The sequence below is a fragment of the Drosophila mojavensis genome, unplaced genomic scaffold (assembly GCF_018153725.1).
Source record: "Drosophila mojavensis isolate 15081-1352.22 unplaced genomic scaffold, ASM1815372v1 contig_74, whole genome shotgun sequence".
Lineage (NCBI taxonomy): Eukaryota > Metazoa > Arthropoda > Insecta > Diptera > Drosophilidae > Drosophila > Drosophila mojavensis.
The window spans coordinates 25,497,574-25,519,678 of record NW_025318899.1 but is presented as its reverse complement, the minus strand read 5'-3'; the positions used below and the strand labels follow the sequence as shown (position 1 = coordinate 25,519,678).

General features: G+C 40.8%; 1 protein-coding gene and 1 long non-coding RNA gene across 3 annotated transcripts in view; one reads left to right on the top strand and one right to left on the bottom strand.

Moving 5' to 3' along the window:
• LOC26527773 overlaps positions 1-22,105 on the bottom strand; it is a 50,594-nt gene that overhangs the window by 9,690 nt on the left and 18,799 nt on the right. The gene's annotated exons all lie outside the window — the stretch shown is intronic.
• The window catches only part of LOC6583599 (Ig-like and fibronectin type-III domain-containing protein 2), a 45,489-nt gene that overhangs the window by 17,408 nt on the left and 5,976 nt on the right, over positions 1-22,105 (top strand). For both annotated transcript variants that reach the window (XM_002009229.4, XM_044009408.1), the window contains 8 exons: positions 14,746-14,836; positions 14,910-15,080; positions 15,135-15,272; positions 15,325-16,450; positions 16,508-16,721; positions 16,779-17,052; positions 17,903-18,145; positions 18,313-18,635. In XM_002009229.4, coding sequence (XP_002009265.2) covers positions 14,761-14,836; positions 14,910-15,080; positions 15,135-15,272; positions 15,325-16,450; positions 16,508-16,721; positions 16,779-17,052; positions 17,903-18,145; positions 18,313-18,635 — 2,565 coding nt within the window. In that variant the 5' untranslated portion in view covers positions 14,746-14,760. The remainder of the gene's footprint in view (positions 1-14,745; positions 14,837-14,909; positions 15,081-15,134; positions 15,273-15,324; positions 16,451-16,507; positions 16,722-16,778; positions 17,053-17,902; positions 18,146-18,312; positions 18,636-22,105) is intronic.

Here is a 22,105-nt window from a genome sequence, read left to right as displayed (position 1 = left end):
TTTTTGCTATTATGCTACACTTGGTGATGTCCGTCCGTTGATTGTTTATCACAAAAACTGTACAAAATCAAATAAGCAACACCATGCCGACAACTTTTATGCAGTGGAAAAAAGTTAAAGTTGAGCAGAGGCAAAGGAGTTGAGCAAACCGGCAGCCAACAAATACATATTGCTAGCACAAACTGCAAGCCATCAAAAGCCGGAAACTGAATTTTGTGGCAGAAGTTAAGCCAACGCAAAACTTGTCGATTGTGCGTTGGCTGCTGCGGCGGCATCAAAACTTTTTACTTCTTAGATTTTTTATTGCGAAATTTCTGCCAACATCTGATTTAGCTGAGGACTTATAGCCTGGCTACCACATCTTCCCTCGGTCGTCTATGCGGCATTAAAAGGTACTGCAGCCAAAATGTATTCCCGTTTGAACCAGATTATCGTTTGGGTTCTGATTGTATTGTTCATCTCAGAAACTTGGACAAGCCAGAAAAAGTCTAATACAATAATAGCTGACACGCAATGTTCGGCTGATAAGTTGTTTATACGATCCCGATCCATTTTTGAGTGGTAATAGGAGCTGAGCTCTAAAAATGCTCTTCAATGAACAATTTAGATTATTTTATAACCTATTCCGTTGTGCAGAAAGTAAATCTATTGAATACTTGGGAACATGGTAATGAATCAAGAGATTTTTAGCAAAATAGATATTACAATAGTAGAGGTTTTTTTTCTTTAGTATTTCTATCTTCATCTCGCTACTATCCGGTTATTAGCTTGGCGCTCTTTCATGGTTATTTACTAAGAATTTCATATTGGCTTGCAGACACTTTCACTTGGTTAGATCTATAAGCAAATCAATTCATGTAATGGGCTCTCGTCTGCTAAAAACATTTTGGCTTTTTCTTGACATTTTGTGTGTGACTCTGCTCTCTGATGGTAGTTAACAATTTTGTGCTGCAGAAGTTTGTTTATAAATCAACTTTTTGTGGTGCAGAAGCGAACTTTTCCATTTGAGAGGCAGAGTGCATATATTTTTGCATAATGCTCCCCAGTCCAGTTAGTGGACCCAATGCTGTTTTCGCTGTTGAATAGAAAAAGTCCTCTACTATTTACATTCGTTTGCACATTATTGGGATAACAGATTGGACCACTGGGAGCTGGGAATTGTGGCATCAGTTGATGCATCGTCTGCAATATGTTTTTTATGACACATCGTTGGTAATTGTTATGGTTCATTTTTCACTAACGATCTATGTGGGAAGAACACTCTACCATTTGCACTTTCATTTTTTGAGTCAAACGTCACGTCAAACGAAGAATTCTTGAGGGCTACCTTAAAAAAAAAAAAAAAAATTTGGTTTGAAGAAGGACGTTTAAAAAAAAAAAGTACTACAGAAATATTTTGTTGTTGTTTATTACAACTTTGTTTTGTTGAAATTGATAGGATGAAGCGAGGTGAGGGCACTTAATGGCATTAATGGCATTAATGATGAAATGTATTTATTATATTCAATATTGCAAGGAACTACAGTAGAAAATGAAATTTGACAACATAATTTGGCCAATTAGCGAACGCACATGGCAAACAATGCTGAGCAGCGAAAAGCGAGTGTTTCATGGGTGTGTACACATATACATACATATGTATGTGTGTACATGCAGCATGCAAGCGTTTTCTCATGCATGTGCACACACACACATTCGTGCATACGTGCATTCTATTCTGAGAATCACAATCGCGACTTAAGTGTATTTGAATCATCACCTTAGAGTTAATGAGCTCGAATCTTGTCGATGTTGTGAGATTCGAAGCTCAAAAGTTTATAAGCTTTTCGTATACTTAAAATCCCATATAGCTTGGGGCTTAGAGGATCTACTAGTGGGGTACATCGATTAAAGTTTTCTTGCTAGTCTATAAACTGGTATACGCTGCATCTCGATTAAGTTTGAAATAAAAATTATCCTTAACAAGTAAGAAAGCTGTAGTCGAGACTGCTCGACTATGAGATCCCCTGAACCCTTCGAGCAACTGATATTTAAGTGATTCTTTGCGTATTTCTGCTTACACACACACTAATAGACACATATAGGCAAAAAAGAAAAGTATGTAACAGGCAGAAGGAATCATTGCAGAATAAAGTATAAAGTATGGAGATTCATATGTACTTTATAGAAATTTGGTTTTTGTTATAATTCACCCCCAACGCGTATTTAAAATACTAGAGACTTGTGCTGACTTGGCAAATGCACGCATTTCATTTTTATAATCACGATCTGATTCATGAAGATAGTATATCCGCAAGAAAAGGTTAGGTTCTCATAGTAAGCAGCCCATCTATGTTTATGCGTGGGTGCCTGTGTGTGTGTGCGCATGTGTGTTTCTTGTGTAAGCAGAAAGACGCGAAAAATGACTGTAGTAACTATTGCTCGAAGGGTTCAGCGGATATCGTAGTCGAGCAGTCTCTGTTATACCCAAAACCTGTTATACCCTAAACCCAACGAAAATGGGAAATAGGGTATAATGGTTTGGTTGAAATGTATCTAACAGGCAGAAGGAGGCGTGGTAGACCCCACAAAGTATATATATTCTTGATCAGGGCGACGAGCTGAGGATTTGGCCCTGTCCATCTGTTCGTATGTATGAACGCGTCGATTTCAGAAGATATAAGAGCTATAGACTTAATTTTTTTTAAATGTCCGTATGTATAGCGCGGATATAGAGATTATTTCTAAAAATCGATAACTCATTCCGTTTTGATCTTGGGTGGTCGACGCGGATCTACATTCAAAATTTCAGCATTCTAGATCTTCAATTCATATGATTTCTGGCATAACGGAAAATGCATTTTCCGATTTCTTACACTTTTTAAATCGGAGATATAGACGAATATGTGTTCCAAATTTTAAGTCTCTAGCTTCAATAGCGCCGAAAAAAATTGCGTTCATACGGACAGACGGAAAGACGGACAGACAAGATGGACATTGCACAAAACCAATATACTAATTCACTTTCGTGAATGAGTATAAAAATATTCGATATTTAGGCAAAAATAACCTTCCGATATAAATATATCTTTGATGTATTGATATTTTGCTATATTTTCGACAGCCCTAGAATGTATGTGTATGTATGTGTGCATAAAAAAAGTGCAGAATGATTAGAAGATCAGCTTGCAGGGTTCTGGGTATCTCTTAGCCTGATGTCAGAGTGGCCGCGATAAGCGATGCGATGCTATAAGCGATAATTATCGCAGCGATCTGCTAAGCGATGGCATGTCAGAGTGAAAGAGAGAAATATTGCTTGAATTGCCAAAAAGAAGATATTTCACCTACTAACCAACGGGTATTTAAGCTCAGCACGCAACGAAATCACACGTATCAGAAAATGCGATAAGGCGAGAAAACGATTCAGGAATGCTTTCTCGCAACTCGCTTTACTTCTCGCTTCGCTTGCACTCTGACAGGTTTTAAGCGATTACATGTAAATCTGCATGTAGAGGTTTTTCGCTTATTGTCGCTCCATACTATCGCTTATCGCGGCCACTCTGGCATCAGCCTTAGTCGATTAGTCTGGAGTAAAATAAGACGTAATCCCATAGAGTTTTAAGCAATTCCCTCAATATTCGTGTTAACACTTCATACTTTCCGCGGCATTCTTTAATATATGGCATCGTTTTTGGTAATAGGAAGATATTGTCACCATCAGTGAGGTGAGTTCCAAAAATAGGAAACTGTTTGTGCGTTGTGGCAAGCGAAAAGTTTGTGGTTTTTAAGACGATAAAACAGCCATTGGCTGTGTGGCAGTGTTTGCGCCCACGCAATGGCCAACTTTGAGAATCGTTGACATGTGAAATTTTAATTAAAACTGCAAGGAAAATAATGCAAAATTGCCTTTCAGTAGCAGTTAACTTGCCCAAAGTGCAGTCAACCTGTAAGGGCAGCAGCAACAGCAACAGCAACGGAAACAAAAATGTCAAACGAACACGTCAAAAATATCAAGAGCATAAGCAGAGGCTGGCAGCGCGTTCGCAGTTTGGCAAGGCATGTGCATGGCACAAAGCCTTTAAGTGCTGCCAACAAGCTGCAAGCGACAACACAGCATCAACATCAGCAGCAGCAGCAGAAGCGGGGTACAAGCTGGAGTAAAAAGTTGCCAACTGTGTAAAATAGTTGCCAACTTGCATGTGCATCATTCTGCTGCACTCCCGCATCTGCTACTGCAGCTCATTAGCGCCCACCGACTACGACTACGAGCTGGGTTGGTTTGACTTTACCCCACGTTGCTAGGAAAACTTGCCGCCAATCCTTGTCTATTGATGCGACATTTTGTTGAAATTGAGTTAGCCGCAATCTGAAGTTTAGCGTGCTAAGATGCGAGGCTAAAACAGAAGTCGGTATTCACGTAATACGATTGCTGCCACAATGTGACGTGTTAAGTGGGCGACAGCTTGGATGATCAAAGGACTGGTAATAGTCCTGGTCCTAGTTCTGGCTCTGGTTCAGGTTCAGAGAACCCAACCTAACCCAACTGAAGTGAGTGACAGTTCAACAACTTGAAACTTTCGACTCTTGCTGTGAAAATGGCCTTAATAAATGTTTCGCAACTTTTAGAGCAGACAAGAGCCAACCTTTTCAAGTGATTAAATTGTTGTAAAAAAATATGTGTGGAAAAGTAAATACTCTATTGATTACCTTTGGTGCCGACCTCTGCCAAATTTACCCAATTTGCCCAAAGACCAACAAAACAGTTGCACTACTTGTATTCTACCTCCCCGTGCCCCCATGGGGAAATGTAATAGTACAACTGGGTATGCAGCACGGAGCATGGAGCTCTAGCTAACGGCGTTTGTTTTACTTTTGTTAAAGTTGTTGCCACTTTTTAGGGCTTTGAATAACCCCTTGCTCCCCTTGCTTTACCGGGAGACTTGTAAATCTAATTTCTAGCCTCACAAACTGAGTCCGCATCAACGGGCTGCTCCATCTGCGGCCATGTAACATCAACTTCTACAACTTCGTCAGCCCGTTAACTGTAGAGTTTTGACGTCGACAGACGTCAGACGCTAGACGTCAGACATCCGACATCGGGCATCAGACGTCAGACGTCAGTTGTTGCCACTTTTGAGTTGACTGGCTTTTAAGTTGTTGCCACTGCGCGTACTGCAGTTAACACATGACTCCACACACGCTGTAAGTGTGTGTTTATCAGGACGTAAGTGTGTGCGTAAGCCGTAAGTTGGGGTTGTGTGTGTGCGTTTCTTGCATGCCTTAGACTGCCTAAAGATTTTTTTATATACATGTAACTACAGCGCAATCATACACACATACACACGGCAGGGCTGCTAGAAATGCGTGCCGCATATGGGAGATGCAACAAAAATTCTGCCACGGCAACTGGAAGCGCCGGAAGTCGGCAAGCAAAGCGGCGGAAATGTAAAGTCAATGCCGTTGTTTCTGCATTTTTCTGCTACTTTCTTTCTTTTTATACCCTGAACCCGTTGAAAATGGGAAATCAGGGTATAATGGTTTTATGAAAAAGTATGGAACGGGCAGAAGGAATCATCGCAGACCCCATAAAGTATATATATTCTTGATCAGCGCGACAAGCTGAGTCGATATAGCCCTGTCCGTCTGTCCGTCCATCCGTCCGTATTAGCAAACCGATCCCAGAAGATATAAGAGCTAGAGAGCTGAAGTTTGGCATGCATACTCGTGTATACCATAGGTACATTGTAATTTACAGATTTTTGATACCACGCCCCCTTCCCCACAATTTGTAAAAAACGCTTTTCAAGTACTAGAGACTTGTGCTTTGGAATGTATAAACATTTTAACCACATGATTACGCTCTGAAAGTTTCATTTAGATGTATGTATGTATTATGTCTACTAAAGAAATTATTCAACAAATAAATTCTCATAATATTGCCCACACTGCAGCGCAGCCCAATCGCAGTCGCTGCTAACTGCGCAGTCAGCAGAGCGCGTGATTATACGTGCGTGTGGATGCGTGTGTATGCATGTGTGCATAAAAGAAGTGCAGAATCAGTAGAATATCAGCTTGGAGCGTTCAGGGTATCTCCTAGTCGAGCACTCTCGACTAAAGCTTTTTTACTTGTTCAATGCTTATATTGTTTGTTTTCCGCCGGCACTGTATGATGATTTTTCATATTTTCTACCCAGTGAAAAGGGACAAGCAAGAGTGAATATTAGTTGTTCGGACTATATCAGATATTGATATAGTAATGTCAGATCTCAAAGTCCGCTCTACACATAGTTAAATATAGCGATGTGGCCGATCTCTAAGAGGATATATTTCAGAGTTAACGCCATAAGCAATCTCGATCCATGTCTGTATTTTGACCTCGACGATCCTATGCTTATTTGTGACAGCAAAGCTTTTCTTTTTTTTTCCCCTATAAGGACTCGTATGGATAGATAAAATCTATAATGAATAGAAAATATAAGTCGCGAGAGGTTTTTACGGATTACATACAAAGCATATATTAAAAAAAAATTTATGATAAACTGATTAAAATATTAATATAGTACTAACATAGAAAGGATTCAGTATTGCCTTGTCAATGCAGGCCCAGAGTATCAAACAGTTTGTCATTCCCCACTATAGAAACACACATGTTTTTCCATCAGTAGGGCGAATTGTAAGGCATTGTTGTGACTGTCGTCTGGTGTCTTCTATTCGTGCTCACATATTATCATTTGCCGGATTTGTGCATCTTTGTTTGCATTGTTTTTGTTGTTGTTTTGTTGTTGCATTGTGCATTTGTGCTTGAAGCAACTTATGAAAAGTGCACAAAAGTTTTGCTGTTTTGCCTAGTTAAATGAGCACATGAGCTCAGCACGCTCTGAAAATTATATTTATATTTATTTAAACTGTCATACGTATATTCATACGCAATTATGTCAGATTAGCTATTGCTGCTGCACATGCTTGAGCACATATAAGGTCCTTCCGCTTTGCAATTGTACGAAGTTTCTATAATTTTTTTTAATTTTCCTGCAGCAGTAAAGTTTCCATAAAGAGTGTATTTTGTGTTCTCGTGCAGGACAATGACCTTATACTTAGCTTATTGAGGCTTGAAACTTGGCTTATTTAGAATAAAAGATATGGAATATGGCCCCTGCGTTAATGCTATAACTCGAGCCCAGACTTCGCTTTCACTTACCTCAGTGACAAAGTGCTTTGAGAATTCATCTGCTGAGGTCTGGTGCTCTTATTATAATAATGTCGAAGACATTTATAAACCAGTTGTAAGCAGAAAATGTCCATAAGTGCGGTGGGTTTTATATGTAAGGTCCTCAGCCTAAAGTTTTGTAAATATTATATTTTATTCCCGATTGATAAAAAGAGCCTAAAATTTGTAAGCTAGGCTTACAACTACAGTATAGTAGCCTTGCTTTGACTTTAAACGAGATTTTTACTTTAAAGTTTCTATAAGCAATAAATTTACATTTATTATGTTTATCTAAGTGCAAGTTGCTTATTATGGCATTATTAATATTATTATGATATTATTTGATCCTTCCCAGTTGATTATTTGGTTAAATTCTTGTCTTTATAGTTATAGCGGAAATTAGTTTAAGACACAAACATATTGTATTTCATATTTACTTTATTCCTAGTCGTACAGGGTTACATTTCCACATAGCAATAAATATTTATTTCATTTCTAGTACTAATTTATAAATCTGAACCCTCGAATACCTCTATTTCATCTATCTACCTATCTTAATAATTATGAATTCAACACGAATTCTCGTTTCGCTTAAGCGCTGTATGTCAGTATAGATGCCGTCTTCATAATGTTATTTTTACAAATTGCCCTTGCTTGGTTCACAAGCAACACACTGTGCACGCATATCTACCGAAAACTATCGCTTTCAACGCGCTGACAAAAAGTTTGTGGAGCTTAAATGGAAGTTTTCATCTAGATGGTTCCGTCTACCAGGGCTTATGGGGTAAGCGGACTGCTTATCGGCTCTAAAAAGTTTCTTAGCCCAATAACTTTGTGTTTGCGGTGCTGTCCAAAAAGTTGTCACGCAATTTTTTATCATTACATTTGCTTAAACAACATATATCAAGAACAGGCCTATGCATACCCTGCCGGACTCACATGGGCTCTTGGAATACGTACTCGTACTTGGAGGGGCCCTCGGAATCGTTGAACAGTGTTGCTCACCTTGCAGTAAGCTGTAAAATTTGTTTTGGTTTTTGGCTTAGTGTCGCCAGGTGGTTAGTTACCCTCAACCACACAATACACACACACATATTGGCAAGTATACGCAAGTGCTGTCACCGCTGTTAAGTATTCCATACCTTTACTTACTCTTGTGTGTGTGAGTGTGGAAATCACAGCCGCACAGATCACAGAAAAGCTGCTTAAAAGCATAAACAAAAACATTTGCAAAAAGTAAAATGCTGTTGTTTTTTGTGTGTCATGTCGAAAAATATTTTACACCTTTACACAAGGGTACAATTTACGGAGACTTTTAACTACCGCTCCGACGCAGTCCTTATCTGGGCGTCCAAAAGGGCAAACTCCGACACACAAGCAACAAGGTAAACATTTTAGGTAATTAAGAAAAATTACCTCTTTAAAAAAGAGAAATGTTTTAAATAAAAAATAAAAAAGCCAAAGCCAAAGCGAAAACAAAAACAAAGGGACAACAGAAGCCATAAAGTAGCTTCAGTCAAATACAGGCAAGCCAAAGGACGAACTCGTCCTGCCGGACAAGTCCACAGCCATGGCAACCATGTTGCGAATTGACTGCTGGCTTGGGCTGAGCTGGGCTGGGCAGCGCTCTGCTCACCCACACTGAACTCCATGACTGGCCGTCGCCGTCTCCCACCACGTTCTTGTGGCATAGAGTTTAAACTTTGAATTAGCCGGAAAGTGGAAAGTGGAAAGCGTTGTTGGTTTGCTTTTAAAATGTTTTGCGGTGTACTCCATTTATCAAAAAAGATATCTTGGAGTGCGCACCTTATCCAGCAACTGTCATTTGTCAGTCCCTTTCTTCGGATCGAGGATGAAAATAGGCTAAATATATAAAGTAGCTGCTTGCTTAGTCCTTTTACTCCTTAATTAAATGCGAATTTAATTCACAGCGCTCAGTGGCTATTGGCTCTACTTAAATAAATATAAAGTTACCGCGATATTGTTTGTTTATCAAACTTGACTGGCTGCATGGCAGTTTACTTAATTTATTAAAATCAAATACATTTTTTAAAGTACTACTCAACTGATTCCTGAGATATGTATAGACGAGAGCTTGCGCAGCATTGGCAATTGCATTGAATTGAATTGAATAATTAGTTAATTTGAGGCAAATTTATCGAAATAGAGCCCCGGTAGCGGGTACAGTTAATTTGTTCATTTTCAGTCCTAGTTACCGATTGGCTTAAATTGCAATCGCGAGACTCGCATTCGGCTTGAATTAGAAAATGTGTTTGTTATGCTGGGAATGATGAATTTCCAATTATGAAAATCTGATTACGATCTTAGCTAACGAAGCTCAGCGCGGTTAACGAATGCTACTACTGACATTTGCGAGCCCTACCGCTAATGCGATGACTACAAAGCCCGGAGGACTGAGTCGTACAAGATGCCAGCACTCATCCAGCTCCCCCGCGTGTCGCTGACGAGGAAACAAGACGTTTACCGCTCTTTTTAACGCGGTGCCCTTGTGCTAATAAAATCAAAACTGATTACCACATCTTCTTCAGCGGGCACGCTCCTCGGTACGACACACGGAATCGAAGCATGCATATCGTATTACTCATACGCCACGTTATACAATTTGCTGGAGACGAGCGGAATGAGTCGAAACGCTGACTGCTCCGACAGGGAATCGGGCAGATGAAGACAAGTAGATGTGATCCGTGTAAAGCACGTATACGTACATGAGTGTATGAGTGATGGGTTGGGTGAGGGTGGTTTGGGTTTGGGTTGGTTAGGGCTGCTCTGCGTTCCTGTCCGTGTCTGCTTTTATGGGTGCGCACAACGGCTGCAATGGCGAAATAACAAGGAAGGCAAAGCAGCAGCAGAAACAATTAATTGAGTGGCTCCCCGTACGTGTCGCACTATGTCGGAGTGCAACTGCGCCAGCCAGTGAAAACGAAAGATAAAACGTTTTGCAATAGCGCTATAATTTAATCAAATTTGTCACGCTTGCAATTGAGCGACTCCCGGGAGCCAGAGATACAGCCACAGGCACAGCCAGAGGCAGTCGTCGCCAGCATCGTTCTATTGTGGGGCACAGGAAAAGTGCGAGTACGTGAGGCAGTTGTCGCAAAGCTTTCGCCTGAGCAATTTATGAATGGGCGTTCAGTGTCAAAGATCCAACTATGTCGGCGTCTCAGGTGTTTCGTGTTCTGCCATGTAAATTCAATTTACAATGCGTTTAGGGCTCATCAAATACCCCTTGCAATGGCTACGAGTGAGTCAGCCCACGAGGCTGGCTCGTTCCCATCCCCTTCCCTCTATTCATTACTACAAAATGCCCAAGGCTATTGTTTTTGCATTGTTGTCGTCGGCATTGTCATTGGTCAGCGGGCGTGATTCGCATTGGGTGCTTCGTGCTGCGAGTGTGCCACAAACCTCTGATGCCCTACAAGTGCCACTAGCAATGGCCAGGGGCAAACAAACAATCTTCTAGCAGACACCCGCAGTCGAGGCTGAGGGGTGACACTGACGGCGTCATGACGGGGTGGCTCGGTAGAACGTGGTGGCCAATAACTGGGTGGACGAATGGCAAAAGTTCAGCTAGTTTCAATGGCATTACTGCATCCCGGGCTCTGCAAAGCACATTTCATTGATACGTGCAAAATGTTAAATCGTTTTAATGAGCTCTTTAACCAAATCATTAATTTGGCCTTCATGATATAATAAATCATTGATTTCGTTGCCGCGCAGATGGACGTTGTAATTTTATAGGTGAGATCAGCTAAATTGTTTCGTCCATTCGCACGGAATTTAAAGCTTTCCCCATTTCGTTAATTTTTCATGAAAACTTTATTATAAGTAGTAAAAGTGTCTTTGTGCTTGAAATGTAACCTAATAAAATCTGTTCATTCTAATATCTTACTGAAGCCGAAATGGTTATGGCTTATTATGGTACGAAACAGGTATTTGTAATCCCTTCTACGAAAAGAGTTGCTTATGACCTTCGGAGCATCTCTCAAAATATATGACCTTTATAAACATTAAGTGAGTGTATAGTGGAATTATTATATATTTGGGATATTTTTATATTCACGAAAGTGAAGTGAGTATATTGGTTTTGTGCATGTCCATCTTACTGTCCATCCGTCTGTCCGTTTACCCGTATAAAACTATCGAAGCTAGAGAGTAGGGTTGTCGAATATTTTTATACCCTGAAGCCATTGAAAATGGGAAATCAGGGTATAATGGTTTTGTGAAAAGTATGTAACAGACAGAAAGAGGCGTGGCAGACCCCATAAAGTATATATATTCTTGATTAGGGCGACGAGCTGAGTCGATATAGCCCTGTCCGTTTGTCCGTCCTTCCGTCCGTCCGTATGAGCAAAAGGATCTCAGAAGTTATAAGAGCTAGAGAGCTGAAATTTGGCATGCATACTCGTGTATACCGTACAGTACAAATTTATCATATTTTTTCTTTAACTCATCCGATAACTTTTTTATCGAGAATAATCGAAAAATCGACTTGGTTTTTTCAGCCTAATTTGAACACTTTTAGACCTGGAGACTTCAAATTTGCGTTGTATATAAAGTTAAGGTATACAAAGAATTCGTAATTTACAGATTTTGGATACCACGCCCCCTTCGTCCCCAATTTGTAAAAAACGCATTTCAAATATTTGAGACTTGTGCTTTGGAATGTACACACATTTTTACCATATAATTACGCTCTAAAGAGTCATGAAGATTGTATATCTACAAAAGAAACAAGTAAGAAGGCTCCAGTCGAGACTGCTCGACTAGGAGATACCCTGAACCCTCTAAGCTGATATTCTAATCATTCTGCACTTCTCTTATGCACACATGCATACACATGCATCCAGACGCACACATAAGCCTGCGCTCTGCTAACTGCGCAGTAAGCAGCGACTGCGCTTGGGCTGCGCTGCAGTGTGAGCAATATTATGAGAATTTATTTGTTGAATAATTTCTTTTGTAGATACACAATCTTAATGAAACTTTCAGAGTGTAATTATATGGTGAATATGTGTGTACATTCCAAAGCACAAGTCTCTAGTACTTGAAATGCGTTTTTTACAAATTGGGGGCGAAGGGGGCGTGGTATCTAAAATCTGTAAATTACAAAATCTTTGTGTCCATTAACTCTATATACAAGGCAAATTTAAAGTCTCCAGGTTTAAAAGTGTTCAAACTAGGCCGAAAAAACCAAGTCGATTTTTCGATTATTCTCGATAAAAAAGTTATCGGATGAGTTATCGAAAAAATAAAGCAAACTTGTACTGCCTATGGTATACACGAGTATGCATGCCAAATTTCAGCTCTCTAGCTCTTATATCTTCTGAGATCCTTTTGCTCATACGGACGGACGGACGAACGGACGGACGGACGGACGGACGGACGGACAGACGGACAGGGCTATATCGACTCAGCTCGTCGTCCTGATCAAGAATATATATACTTTATGGGGTCTGCGATGATTCCTTCTGCCTGTTACATACTTTTCACAAAACCATTATACCCTGATTTCCCATTTTCAATGGGTTCAGGGTATAATTATTCAACAAACAATTCTCATAATATTGCCCACATGCAGCGCAGCCCAAGTGCAGCCGCTGCTTACTGCGCAGTTAGCAGAGCGTGTGTTTATAACTGCATGTGTATGTATGTGTGCATGAAAGAAGTCCAGAATGATTAGAATATCAGCTTGGAGGGTTCAGGGTATCTCCTAGTCGAGCAGTCTCGACTGGAGCCTTCTTACTTGTTAAAATATCGTATCGATATTCTTGATCAGGGCGACGAGCTGAGTTAATTTAGCCCTGTCCGTCTGTCTGTCCGTCCGTCCGTCTGTCCGTCTGTCAGTATGATTGAACGCGTCGATCTCAGAATATATAATAGCTATATAACCCTACTATAGACTTTAAAATTAGAACACATGGCGGATATATCTATAGGGGCATCTCCTACAGTTTAAAGCCTAAAAGCTTCGAATTGGGATAGTTGAGTTACTGTTAACCTACTCTATCGATGACCCAAAAATAATTGTTACGCCCTTTTAGGGGCGTGGCATACAGAAATATACCCTGTAATTTTCATATTTTTTGAGCGTAAGCCTTTAAATTTTTCAGTTCTAAGATCTGACAAAAACTTACGAGCCCAAACCACTCTTAATTCGAACAGCATGTATTTTTTTTGCAGTGCGCAATGCTTAACACACTATATTATCAATACTACTAAATATAACACATACCAATGCATTTCGTCTTAAACAGAATTTTATTCTCTATTTCCAAAAACAACAACAATATGAGTAATTTATTCAAACAGATGACTTAAGAGATAAAAAATATGACCACTATTAATTCGAACGCTTCGTAATGTGATTTACTATCATACTTAAAACAATAATTTAATTAATATTAATATTAATAATTAATATTAGAATCGTGTAACGTCGCCCTTGGCTTGCATTACGCATGTAACTCATTTTAGCATCGATTTAACAAATTTTGTGCAGTGCTCTTGAGAAATTGAGTCCCACATCTCTTGCAACTTGATTTTCAAGTCAGAAATGTTTGTTTGTGGTTCATTTCGAAGCTTGCCTTTTATTGATAGTAGCTAATGCCACCAAATATTTTCGATTAGACTTAGTCTGGGCTATTTGATGGTCAATCTAAAACCTCCATTTGATTCGAGCCATTTTTGGTTCGTTTGGCTGTGCGCGATGTTGAAAAGTTCCAGTTCTGGTATAGATGGCCGAAAACTATATTTTAAAATATTAATGCATTTTTCAGCATTAACCATCCCTTCACTGTAGTAAAATGCGAAAAATTAAATTTATTCAATGAGCAAAGAACGCCCAAAAGTACTTTTTATTAACAATAGCGGATATAATGAATTTAGATTCTTCTATGATGGCCAAATACAATAGAAACTAGTTAAACAGTACAATCATTTGGGGAAATGACCATCTGTCTCGTTCTAGAGTTTTATTTTGGTTGATGTATATTCACAAGACTATATATGTATATATCTATCTCAGTCTATATATTTAAAGATATTAAAGCTTGAGAGCTCCAAAAAGGGGCAGTTAAGTTTTTGTTAATTCTTTCCTTTACCAAAGCGATTCAACTGCTTTTTACCCTGAATTTAATCTCTTGTATCTAAAAGAAAACAGTGCAATCTAAAAGAAAACAGCGCACCCGACTCTCCATTACTGAATACGCGATTGCAATTGGGTGCGCCGCTGCTGGTATGGAACAGAGACTTACATTCGTTGATAACCGTTACTAAAATGTTTTTATGCTCAATGTACACACAAAATGAGAAAACAAATTCAAAAGTACCATTCGTTGCAAAGTAATGAGTGAGTTCAAAATACTTCGAGGTATATGCAATATAGTTTTTGAGGATAATTCTGATATGCCCAATAAGTATCTGAATTTGCTCAAGTCATTTAATATTTTTTGTGTTTGGGGAAAAAACTATGAATATATACTGTATCCTTATTAATGTTATTATTACTAATATATTTTCTTTTTCTCTTTTACCTTCAGGCAATAATAGGAATAATGCTCAAGCTGTTCGTGTTGCCAATAATAACGATATGTCTATTATTAACGAGCGTTAACTCAGGTGTGCCTATTGGTAAGTGAGCTTGCTGTAATATAAAATGGGCGAATGGTCCAGTCATGTCAACTTGCAATCAACTGTGGTTTAGGAACTGGTGGCCCATCGCTGATATTTGAAAACAAAGACGCGCTGCTAACCTGCGTGGTCTCCGAAAACTCAGGCAACAACACAGTAATATGGAAGAAGGGTGACGAGATTTTAACGGCTGGCACGGTGCGTGTTACCAAGGATCACCGTGTTAGGGTGTTACACGATGAAAGTGAGTATAAGTGAACTTAGATGTGGCATTATTCATAAGCATCCTCATACACAGATCCCAGGGGGAGTAATCCGAACGTGGGTGGGGAGGTGTGGGTGTTGCTGATAAAGGGCCTTAAAGGAAGTGATTCGGGTGCCTACATTTGCGAGTTAAACTCCGATCCCGTATTACGTAGTATTCACATACTAACAGGTAAGTTGGTCTGGGTTATAGAGCCACTCAGTTCATACTAATGGGAATTTAGTTAAGGAGCTCTCAACTGCAACTGGCCTGCAGGCCAATGCCTCAGATCCAGTGCCAGCTGAATCTACCGATGTTTTTCTGTTGCCACCGCCACTCAACGCGCAGGACAATCGCAGCTTTTGGCGCCCGAGTCAGTCTCCGCCGCAGCTGACTCATGATTTTACAGAGTGCTGTGAGCGTGCGAATGTCTCCGCTCAGTGCATGGGCTTCTGCAACTTGCACAACATCTTAGATGGCACCACAGGCATCGATCCCGAGGCCTGCGAGAGGGACTTTCCGAGCATAGTGAGGTGCATGGCCGACGGCCGTAACCACGTGCCGTGCTGTGTGGAGAAGCAAATACCGGATCTGTGCCAGGATATGTGTCGTGGCGAATATACACCATTCACCGATCAACTCAAGACCCGGGTTTCATGCGTGCAGCACACCCTGACTGGGCTGCAGTGCATTCTCAAGGGCATTCAGCTGATACCCAGTACGCCCACGCGAGTCTCGATAGATAATGTGCGAGAAACAAGTGTTAACATAAGCTGGGCTCCACCGCAAAAGCTGGACGACCAAGTCTCCTACTATACTGTGAACCTGACCGTCTTGCACAGCTTCGACGAAGATGAGCTGAGTGGCGAGTCTAAGCACCAGGTGCAGGGCGCTTCCGCTACGGAGGAGACAATGTTGTACAATGTGACGGCCAATCAGACATTTCTTTCGCTCAACAAGCTGACGCCTCTCACTATGTATGCTGTCATAGTGACGGCCGTCAACGAGTTCGGTGCGAGTTTGCCAAATGAGCGTCTGCGTTTCTTTACGCACACAAGCGCATCAGTGGTCGAGTCCCAGGCGGGCAGTCCGGATAAGCAGGTGATGCCCACCCTGCCGGACATACGCAGTTGCTGCGAGTCCAGTGGGATGACTCACCGCCTGTGCATGGATAAGATGTGCGATCCGCAAAAGACGGACTTGGCTACGCTGCCAGACCTAATGGTTTGTGCGCCATGGTCGAACATCACCTTCAGTTGCTTGGCCAATAACATTGATCATACGCCCTGTTGCAGGGCCCGCGGCATACCCTCCGCATGTTTCCCGATATGTGCTGGGAAGTTGACGTCGCTAGACTTCAGCTTGTTTAAGTAAGTGACGAGAAAGTTGGTTCTCCAATGGATTTATAGCCGTATTATTTGGGACAGGTGCCTGCGCTTTATGTCTGAGTATAGCAGCTGTCTCTATCAAGGCTACGGCGTGCTGGCTGATCCTCCCTCTAAGCTGCGCACAGTTGCTAAAACGGACAACTTTGTCATTCTGGACTGGAATAACCCGAAGCGACTCGGCGAGTCTGTAAACACCTATCACGTTAAGTTCCGACGTCTCGGCGTTGGCGACGACTATCTAACTGTGGAAAAGGCACATATAATTGGGGCTACTTGCCAGACTGCTCGACTAATTTAATTAACTTTGCAGCGTCAGCCGCCACTCATTCTTGAAGGCCTGGAGCCGGACATCTATTACGAGTTCTATGTGGTATCAATTAATGCGTACGGAAAAAGCGAGCCCTCCCCACGTCTTATCACCCGGACCCTCCCAGCCGAGCTGGCCACAGTCCCCGCTGCCAAATACAACATGTCGACGTGCTGCAAGGCTTCAGGACTGCTGCCACAGTGTGCCCCGCTTTGTTCGTACAACATACGGCTGTCAGACATTGAAAATCTCGGTCCGGCATGCCGTGCCCAAATGCGTGAGTAGCATCCAAGCCCGCTTTTAATGATGCCCACACATACACTCATACATATGTATCTAGAAAACACTAATTAGTGTCAGTCCTGGAGCCTGGTTAATCAACTCGCAATTGGGTAATCCCTTTAGGCTTTCACTTTCACTGACTTACATGAGTTCATTTGACTTGTTTAGGCTTTTTATTGTCTGATAGGTATAGATAGAAATTATTTTTTAGTCGCATTTAACCACAAGCTTGGATAAGCTGTTATAAGGCCCAACAAATATTTTGACAGGGATTATGTTTGGGTTCGATTTAAAGTTCGATTCATTGTTAAGAATAATTCGAGCTTAGACTTGAAAGTTGAGAGTTTCTGCAAATTTAGTTGTTCCTATATACGTATATCTCAATATAATAAATATGTTTCATTCTATATTTCTATATACATATATTTATTGAATGCATAGATCTTAATGGTAATCTTGGTAAAGAATGAAACAACCTGAATTATTCATAAGTAGGGCGCTATTAAAATGATATGATATTTTCACTAAGCTAAAGTTTTGTATAGTGAATACAATACTGACACAATATTGAACAGACAAAGTGATTACAATTTTCTATTAGTTGGCGAAATATGCTGACTCAGTTACTGTTCCATTGGCTGCCCAACCGAGGCAAAGCGGCCAAAACTGTTGAGCTACCAATATTGTTATTCATTGACGCCTTGCCAAGTACCTAAATTATTCAAATATCAAATTGATAATAATGATATATAGCGTACGGCGTTATAATTACAGCATGTCAAAGGCAAATGTTGCAAGCTCATGCAGATGCGTTCCCTTATTAACCTTCCATTGACTATTCGCAGCTATACTGGCGCGCTGTGCAGCCGGCGGACGTGACCACAGCCCTTGCTGCAGTCGACGCAGCGTTATAAACGCATGCATGCCACTTTGCCGTGGCGTCATGCCACTGGCGCTGACCACCAAATCGACAGCAGGAGCAGTCGCTGCTGTCGGCAGCATGTCTTCATCGACTGCCTCCACATGGGCAAGTAATATGCCCGACTGCTTGTCGTACGCTGGCAACATTTTGCAATGCTTCGAGGAAGGTGAGTCGACATCCATCGCAGCCGATGCGTCTGTGCGCTCTGTTGCACTCCATAGTTGTGTGTGCCGAATTAAGTATTTGATCAATGCCTGGGCTTAGCCCGCAAATTGGCAGACAAAACCAATATTGGCCAATTAAATTTGCGTTAAAACAACTGGCTGTTTCCAGGCACAAATAACATACCAGGGCCACCAGAAGATGTCCATGCAACAGCGATTACCAGCAGAAGCATAAGCATAGCCTGGACGCCGCCCAACGTGGACCCCGCCGCTCCCCATCACAGTGACACGGCAACTGGCGATGAGATTGAAGCTGCCGCAAGCGCTGTGGCTGGCGATGTTGCATCAGCAGCAGACACCTCCCAGTCGCGCTCCTCGGCCGTGAGCGACGCTGCTGACGCTAACGATGCTAATGATGCCATTGAGTTCGTAGTTCAATATGGCAGAGTCAATAACATGACCATCTACGAGACGGTTGCCAAATTGGAGAATGTGAGTACAAGTATATAAAGAGTAGTTCAAGTTGATCAAACAAGTTTTACATATCTAGTATATTACGCCATGTTGTATTGCATGCTGTATATATTAAACTTGGATATACCCTGTATTCAGTTCTTGAGGTTTTCAATACTCTAAATACATTAAAATTGAGATATCAGGGAATAATATTTTTGTGAAAATAAAATATATATATTCTTGATCAGGATGACGAGCTGAGCTCATCTAGCCATGGTTAGATTCGTTTTTAAGCGTCATAATATAGACCATACTGCATCCAAGCGCAGTCGCTGCGTCAACTGCGCTGTTAGCAGAGCGCGTGCTTTGGCGAACGTGTGGATGCAAGCGTATGTTTTTGTGCACAAAAAAACGGAGAATTATTGGAGTATCAGCTGTTTGAAGGGTTCTGGGAGCAGTCTCGTTGATTGCACTCTTACTAGTATAACACCGTTTTTTGTCTAGTTTCAATACCCGAAAAGATGGAACTATCCAATTTACAGTGGGGACCCCGATAAATTATAAACATAAGTATTTAGTATTTCCGACTGTTACAATTTAGAAACTAACACTAGACAGCTGTATTTATCATTATCGCCCTTTCAAAATTGTATTAGAAAAGTTCATATAGATGAAAAGTTATTCAACAATTGATTCCATACTGCATACCATAGCTGCAGTGTAAGCATGGTTATCTGTAGAGTTGTGTATATTGATTTCTATGTAAATATAAAAGATTGAAGTACGATATCACCTCTTTATAGTATGCATAGGGTCTCCTAGACAAAGTCCCAGCGAAACTACTCTTATTAGTTTTCAGTATAAACTCAGGGAATCAAACTTTTCCAAATAGAGCTAAACTCCTAAATAAATGAATGAGTATAAAAATTAAAATTATCATGCACTTTTATCAGACCTCGTACTGGAGCTCTAAATAGTTTGATTCCAAGTTTGGCATAAATATAATACCCGGCTGGCTACGATCTTTGAGTATTAATTACACTCCAGGAAAACAAAAGCAGACTTAAGCCGTTGTGAAATACTAGGTTTAATATGGAAAGCTTGTGCTGCGTTTGTTTGATCACTCAGCAATATTGCAGAGTGTGTGTATACATATAAATATTCGAGAGCTCCGCTGGCCATCTAAACATTTACTGGCACGTGCTGGGGGACAGTGGGGGCCGAAGTGTTACTGTGGCTCATAACTGTCATATGGATAGGGCACGTGACCATAAACTAGTCAAAATAGTTCCCGCCCGAAACTGGCAAGCAAACAATGGAGCCAGAGTTGGCAAAATATACATATAAATTGCCATTGGCATTGTTGCAGCTATTGACTATTGTTGTCACACATCAAAGCTCAGCGGCAGTGCCACCTGCAGCATCAGCCGTGGCCATCAACAGAGTTATTGGCCCCAAAAACTGCAAGTGCTAAAAAATACAAAAACAATGTGCAAATGCTTGTCGCGTGTTGATGTTGCTGTTGTTGTTGTTATCGTTGTTGTTATTATTGGTTTTGTTGATGCGCGCAAAATGTTTTCAATGTGGGCAGGCCCCAGTGGCGGCCTGTCGACGGCGACCTGCCCATAATGCCAGCATCCAGCATCCAGCACCCAGCACCCAGCCACAGACACCCGCCGAATCGATATTGGAGAAGCCATTTACAAAGTGCAGCTGCTGACAGCATTAGCTGTTGCCAATGTTCGGTGCGAATACCCTTGCAGACTGCATCGTAATTTTAGCATTAAATGCGCCGCACGGAAGTAGCTGCACCACAGTCTGATCCTATCGATATATTTGATTACTAAGTACCTTTCGATCTCCTAATAAATTTAAATGTATATATAATCTAATATACTACAATATACTGATTTGTTTTCTTGGTAACTAATAATTAGAAATCAATCATAAGTTACATATTTGAAAGGGTGTTTAGTCTTCGATGTGCCGACGATAAGCATTTTATCTTGTTTTGCCTTCAGTTCAAAATTCATTCGCCTGTTCACTTTGGTTTTGTTAGCTTGGTCGAGAGAGCGCAGCTGCTGCAGAGCGTTGGCTTAGCTTATTTTATTTTTTTACCCTGACCGCCTGGTGTCAATTGGTTTAAATGCGCCCCGTGCTTCGGCCTCAGACTTTTCATTATTTGGTCCAACTATATATATATAGTGTCTGCCCGTTGCTGCATCTCAAACTCTTTGCGAGGTTAAGAGTATTTTTGGCACGTGGAGCAGTCATGTGGCCTCAGCTATTCCCATAATAAATTTATTTGTTTTAGATGCGGCAGAGATATTGTTAATCATAATAAACTTGTATAGATATATGAGTTCATTAGTATCTGTAGACATTATGCGTATATTATAGATAGATATAGATAGATACAAAATATTTGTACTTTATGTTGAGGGAATAGTTATTGAAGAGCTTTGTAGGGCAGCTGACTGTTGGTTAAATATGTCTTTAACATTTCCCCATGAAGTGGGAAATAAACTCTAATTTTTCATGGACCTTTCGGTGCTTAAAATGGACATTTTAAAAGTGGAATTCAAGGAGCGAGTTATCAGAGCTTGGACAGCGTAGTGGGTGGGTGGGTTTGATGCCACTGTCGACAAACTGTCGGTTTGTTTGTTGTTAGCAGAAACACCCTAAATGATGACCATAAAACTTTTTAGTGCGCTGGAATAAGGGAAATGATAAAATGGCTGCTCAGTCTACAGTTTACCAATTAAAATACATTTAAATTCCTATGCAGTTCCGCACTGGCACTGGCACAGCAGATGGCAGATGGAGCGTGGATGGCGAAATTCAAACTTGTGTCTTTGGAGCTGTGGAAAATGAGCACCTTGGGACGTATTTTTACGACCAAAAGTTCTCTGGTCTCCGTGTTAGTGGAGCAATGGTCTTTGCATATTTATTTGCCATATCGCTTGGTAACTGCTGCTTGGCATAGAATCTTTCCGGGTGCTGTAGCTTACCCTTTAGCTAATAGCTCACGTACTTGTGTGCACATTAATTATTCATTGGGGCATCGCTCGCTCGACTAACCTAATATTGTCACTCAGGGCCCATTTTTATTGTGGGCTTTCCCAATCAATGCTCAAAAGAGTAACAATAAGTGGTTCCTAGGGGTTATTAGTATTATTCCCTTACCTGTGAACTTATCAAATGGCATGGAATAATCAGAGTACGAATAAATGTAAATGGGAATATTGCTTGCGATAAAAGAAGCAAACTTTCAAATATAATTCATGAGACACTCAATAGTACACCTTTAAGTACAGGTAATTATAAACAGTTATTTCGACACCTATAATGTATACAAAGTAAGCAAAAGGGGTGCGATATCAAAGAGCAAACTGCATCTCGTTACGAGATATCATATGATAAATTGTTTGTTAGTCAAGTGTCTGCCATTGGCCCACTTACTAAAATGTCAATGTCTCGCACGAGCTTAGCGAACGTAGATCGCA